Raw genomic sequence first — 6,000 nt, forward strand, 5'->3', positions numbered from 1 at the left:
GGCCCCAAGCAGCAGCAGGCTCCCGAGGGCTGGTGAAGGTAACTGTTCAGTCGTTGGGCCGAGCTTTCTCCGGGGTGGCTGATCTGTGCTGGGGGCTCTGGTTCCCCCTGCCCAGCCCCTTGGCACCCCAAATGGAGTTCTCGCTAAGTCAAAGGCTCAGCGAGCTCCTAACCGCTTAATCCCCTAGGAGTGACTCCAAGTGCAGCAGTCATAGGGCTGGACGGTCTCATTAGAGTTTGAAAGGCCCCAGTTCGTGCACTGCTACAAACCCCCAACCTCCTCCGCCCCAGCACACCTGGCAACGCCTCGCCAAGGGCTAATGGAGCAGCCAGGGAGCGGCTGGACCTTTACCAGCCTGCAGCAGTCCTGGGGCTCCTGCCATGTGTCACTGCTGGAGAGAATGGCTCCAGGGGGCATCACTTACCGGGGGGGCTAGTGCCAATCACCCAGGGAGTGTCTCAGGTGGGTCTGGGAGGCAGGTAGAACTGCTGATCTGGGGCTTGATCCTGCAAAGGACTCAGCACCCTTAAAAGGCCCCTGGATCTGGGAGGGAGCTGAGCACCCTCAGACCCCTGCAGAGCAGGATTCTGAGAGTTTCTCGCTCTGCTCACCTGTCACTGCAAGACACGTGCTCCCAACCCTCTGCCAAGAAACTGCTTATCAGACGCTCACACACAAAGCTGCTTCACAACACCGTGCCAGCGGCGGGCTCCTCTCCGAAGCCGAGAGGGGCCGATTAGCACGCCGCTCTTGCCTTCTTTCCAGTCAAGCGATTAAATATGAATCATGATGGCAGCTGCTTTGGGAGGTGCGGGCAGAGCGCAGGGAGAGCTGGAGATTCTCTCCTGCTCCAACCCTGAAACGTCCGGCTGGTGCCTGTGTTTTCTGGAAAGAGGAACTCGGGTTGCCTGGCTCTCAGGTTGAGTTGACAGGAAACAAGGGTTTCACTGATAGTCTGAACGCTGTGTTTCAGTGTCACGCAGCTCCCACTGTGCTGCGGTTGAAGGCCGGTACCGCAAGGCGAAGGACCTGGAGTAAATCAGGCTCTGGCTAAAAGCAGAAGTGGCCAGGGACTGATTCAAAGCCAAACCATGCTGGGGGAGCCTGTTGCACGGCATGGCAGGATGGTGTGGGGGGGGGGTGTCGGCGGTTTCTCTCACTAAGGCTCGTGACGCACAGTAATGGTGAGAGACAGTAGCTAAGCAAGGATATGGCTCTGGTAGGATGAGGGGGACGAGGCGTCGGGCAGTCCTGGGCCTAGCGCCAGCGAGATCCCCTCATGTTCGCATTGGCACCAGTTGGGCTGTTGCTGCTTGATGCCCTCGGGATGGTTTATTGGCACCAAGTCCTGCCCAAGCTGTGCCAGGTGCTTGCCAGAGAGCAGGAGCCCTGCTCTGCTGAATGGGGATTTTAAGCCGCTGCTCCCACGGGGGCGGGGTGCGGCCCACCAGGGAATGGTCAAGCTGTGCCCACTTGGGCTGTAGCCAAGGGTTCCGCTTTCCCAGAGCCCCCCAGCCCTGCTCAGGGGTTGGCCGGTGGAGTTGTAGCGTTTCTCCCGCCAGGCCCGTCCCGACAGCCATGGCGCTAATGCTGTTCTCCCTCCCCAGGCGCTATGCACTGTGGGCAGCCAGAGCCGGCCTGCCAGAAAACCGACCAGTTCCTCTCGGCCTACCCCTGGTTCCACGGCCCCATTTCGCGCATCAAAGCCGCCCAGCTCGTGCAGCTGCAGGGGCTGGAAGGCCACGGGGTTTTCCTCGTTCGACAGAGCGAAACCCGCAGGGGCGAATACGTCCTCACCTTCAATTTCCAAGGAAGAGCGAAGGTAGGGCTGGGGGTGGGGGGGTTGCCAGCCCTGCTTTCTGCTCAGGGCTTCCTCCCTCTGGTCAACTTGACAGACAGCTGGCCCTCTACACACCGACCACTACCATTCAGAGAGGGGACTGAACCCCCACCCGCGCACCCAGCCCTCTCTCCCTACTGACCAGAGAGTGGCACCAGTGGTGAGTTGGACAGCCTTGTTTCTAAAGTGCCCTGGGTGGAGGCTCCTGCTCAGCTTCGGGCCGTCCTACCCTGGGTGTGTCCGACCCCGCCACCCCGGGGCCCATGCTCTGAGGGCTGAGAGCCAAGAGCCAGAGGCAGGGCAATTTTCAGGCCTCCCCTGAGCTCCAGTGCTCGGCCTTTGGAGGCCCCTATGCCTTGCGGACGGCTCTGAGCACAAGACTGGGTCCTTGGCCCATCTCCAGCCATAGACCCGCCTGCAGAAACCTTCCCCGCGAGGTGCCGGCTCAGAGCCCCTGGGGAAAGATGGCTGCTCCGGCTCCGCCATCCCCTCGGGGCAGGAGACAATCCCACCCCTCGCGGCCCAGGATGTAACCTGACGAAGGCCAGGCTGGTCCGACGACCCCCCCCCACCCCCGGCAAGCCAAGCCAGCAGCTTCGTAACCCGCCCATCTCCCCTGCAGCACCTGCGGCTCTCACTGACCGACCGGGGCCAGTGCCACGTACAGCACCTGCGCTTCCCCTCCATCCTGGACATGCTGCACCACTTCCAACGGTGCCCCATCCCCCTGGAGTGCGGCGCGGCCTGCGACGTCAAGCTCTCCAGCTACGTGGTGGTCATCGCCTCGTCCCACGGTACAAGGGGGAGGAGGGGCTACCTGTGCACGGCCCAGAGGGGAAAGTTTGTCTCTTTCCCCACCTCCATCGCCCCGCTGGAGAGCGGCTGCCCCCTCCCCCCCCCCCATAGATCCCTGGCTCTGGGCACAGCTGCAGTTGGCAGTCGCTCCTGGGGCAGCTGCCAGCCCCTCCTCTCTGCGAGCCCCCCAGGCTGGCTGGCCTCACCCATGTTCCAAGCAGCCGACGCTGCTCAACGCATCCGTTCTGTTAACTGAGCCGAAGCATTAGCCCTTGGCTTAATTAATTAGAGTAGCGGCTGGAGCCCACCGTAATACCACGGGGTTAGAGTTCAGCATCGCCCATAATTATCAGGCTGACACTCCCCCCCCCCCCCCCCCCCGCTGTATCTTTGTGCCTCAGCAGACCCTGTCCTGGCTGGAAAGAGCTGGCAGCCAGGTGCTCAGTGAATGGCTTGCAGCTATCGAAGGTGGCTCCTGGCCCCCTTTGGCCAGGGATGTGGGCTTGGTGTACGGTTTGCTCAACTCAACTAGCCCCCAGGCCTATCCTGCCCCTCCCCTCCCTTTCCCCAGCGTTGGGTAGGTGGGACGCTGCCCGGCAACACCCAGCTGCTTGCTGCTGTCATACAGGCACAGTGCTGGCCACACTTCCCCGGGAGGGAAGAGACTCGGGCAGGAGCTGATTGACACTTGGGATAAAAAATAACTGGTGTAACGGTAGAGCCCTTTACAGGAGCCTCTCTGTCAACCCTTGCGTTACACGCACTGCTGGGAATCAGCAGTGCTTTTCCTCTTTGTGCTAAGAGCCTGGGACATCGGGCGGCTCCAATCTGTGCAAACCACCCACTTTCTCCCCCACCTCTCTGGTGTGACACATGGCCAGGCCAAGCCAGCGGGCTTCCAGAACCAGCCTCCTGCTGCACTGGGGGTTACCCCGCCGGGCTCTGCAATCACAGAAGCCGTTCAGCACAGGCTCAAACGTAGGCACATCAGGTTCCAGGTGCAGCGTCTAGCTCTGCTGGCTGCTTCTGCCCTTGCTTAACTTACAGCAACGTGTGAAAGATGCTTTTACCTCTCCCTCCCCGCCCCTTTGTGAAGGGCGAGGTGGCGTTTAGAGGAGGGGTAGAGCTTTTCATTTCTCCACGTTAATTGCATTGCTGTGGTCACAATGGACTAATTGCATGCTGGGTTATTTAAGCTTTTGATGCTCAGTTTATGGAGGAAACACAGTTACTAGCCTGCCGCTGCGTGCAGCCTGCAGCGGGCCCCAGGCCCAAGGGCTCTGCTGCCCCAGCTGAAGGCAGCCAGACAAGTTTGCACAGCCCTCTTCACCCCCAGGGCAGGTACGGCACCACAATAGCTGTGCTTTTAAGAGTTCCCCTGAGCACAGTTCAAAGCGAGTGGCTCTAGCTAACTTCCTCCCCGTGGTTCAGTGGAGGGGGGTCGGCTGCGGTCCTGACCAAGTCTGGAGTGCTGTCTTGTGACCTCCCAGGTGGTTAGAGAGGCATGTTCCTGCTCCAAGGGTTTTCGATTGGATAAAACAGAACTCCAAAGAGCCCCCAGCCATGTCATTCAGTTGCCTTATGATCAAGAGCTGGAGAGTCAGATGAGCAGGGGCAGGGCAGGGTGGGAGCAGTACTGAGCACTGCCATGAAAGGAGTAGGAACTCAGTTTAGGGCTGTGTCCTAACTCACATCCTCTTTCAGTACATTTTAAAACCACCAAAGGCATGGTCAGGTAACATGGTGTGGCTGAAATCTTAAGCGCCTAGCTTCCCCCTAGAGTCACAGGAATGGGCTGGAAGGGATCTCAAGAGATTGAGTCCAACCCCCTGTGCTGAGGCAGGACTACCTAACCCTAGACCCTCCCTGACAGGTGTTTATCAAGCCTGTTCTTAAAAGCCTCCAGTGATGGGAATCCCACAGTCACCCCGGTAACCTGCTCCAGCACTTAGGTAGAAAGCTTTTCCTCGTGGCTAAGCCGGTTACCTCTTGTTCTGTCTTCCATAGACGTGGAGAACAATTGACCCCTTTGCTCTTTACCATGATGTGGGGTGAAGCCAACTTCAATGAGCAAAGACCTTGCATACACTGGAGCCTGTGGCTCTGGTAAAGGGAATACTAATTTGAGGGAAAGAGTTGCATTCAGAGCAGGAAGTGCCTCTGCCGATACAGAAAGTTTGAAAGTCAGGCTGTGTTTTTCCTCTTTCTAAAAGAGAAGCTGCCCTAACCACTGACCACAGGGGCGGCTCATGGAGATCTGATTCATACCAGGCTGTTTAGGAGTTCTGACCAAACCCTTTGCGTGGGACGGGTCACCCGAGGTGGAGCGCAGCAACACAAGGCCACCCCCAGGCTTCAACGCCTCTGCCCCGGAGCAAGAGCTGCCTAGGCCCCTTTTGGTGGGACAGATGCTTTAGGGGGAAGTACCCGCCCCTCTGTAAATTGCACCAAGGAGATGTTTGCCCGCCCCATCGGAGGAGAGCTTTCCCCACTCTGCCTCAGCAGCCAGCTCTTCAGTATACAGCAGCACTGTGTACCTTGGCCAACAGGGGGAATAAGAGCTGCCCTGAGCAGGGAGAGGTTGGACAGGAGAACAATAGTGACCACAGACCACCTCCAGTTCTGTGTGCCTTAGTGCTGCCCCTCCCCCACTATTAGATAACTGGCCAGGGTCCATGCAGGATCGAGGGCTAGGTGCTTAGGAAGGCCACAGGAGAAGGCTTAAGGCACAAAGCCAGGGAAACTTACCCAACATGGCTTAGGTTTCTCTTTGGATCCTGCACGTACCCTGGCCAGTTATCTAATGCTTGGATTTCTCCCCTCTCCCTGTAGGTTTGGGCTCAAATAACACCATCTTGCTCCCGTTCTCCGTCCCGAATTGGAGCTCCGCACTCAGCCATACCCGCATCAGTCCCTCCAGCTGCCCCCGGCTACACATGACAGATGACATTCACCACAGTTCTCAGCCAGAACAGATCTTCCATCTAGTGCCCTCTCCAGAAGAACTGGCCAACAGCCTCCGAGACAGCAATGTGGCCATCACGCATGCCAGCCGGCAGCGGGACTCTGACTACGAGCTGGATTCCCCTGGCAGGGGCCACATTCGGGCTATTGACAATCAATACACGCCCCTCTGACAAGATGGGGTGGGGGGGGTGCAAACCACGCACTTTGGCATGGAGCCTTGTTAGAGAACTTCTGCTATAGATTTTGGGAACCCTGTGAGAAGAATGTAATTAGGGATTTATTTTTTTGGTAAGGGAAGGGGTAAGAGATATAAATTGTTCACTCCAGTATGGGTGTTATCCCTCTCTTAGGCCTGTTAAAGGGCCTGTTTTACATATTAAAGCTTTCTTATTACTGTT

At 58.1% G+C, this 6,000-nt stretch overlaps 1 protein-coding gene across 2 annotated transcripts in view; it reads left to right on the plus strand.

Moving 5' to 3' along the window:
- The window catches only part of SH2B3 (SH2B adaptor protein 3), a 92,180-nt gene extending 86,180 nt beyond the window's left edge, over window positions 1–6,000 (plus strand). For both annotated transcript variants that reach the window (XM_084649131.1, XM_084649130.1), the window contains exons 6-8: window positions 1,608–1,822; window positions 2,463–2,634; window positions 5,468–6,000. In XM_084649131.1, coding sequence (XP_084505257.1) covers window positions 1,608–1,822; window positions 2,463–2,634; window positions 5,468–5,772 — 692 coding nt within the window. In that variant the 3' untranslated portion in view covers window positions 5,773–6,000. The remainder of the gene's footprint in view (window positions 1–1,607; window positions 1,823–2,462; window positions 2,635–5,467) is intronic.

Source organism: Lepidochelys olivacea, assembly GCF_965140295.1.
Source record: "Lepidochelys olivacea isolate rLepOli2 genome assembly, chromosome: 15".
NCBI classification, from domain to species: Eukaryota; Metazoa; Chordata; order Testudines; family Cheloniidae; genus Lepidochelys; species Lepidochelys olivacea.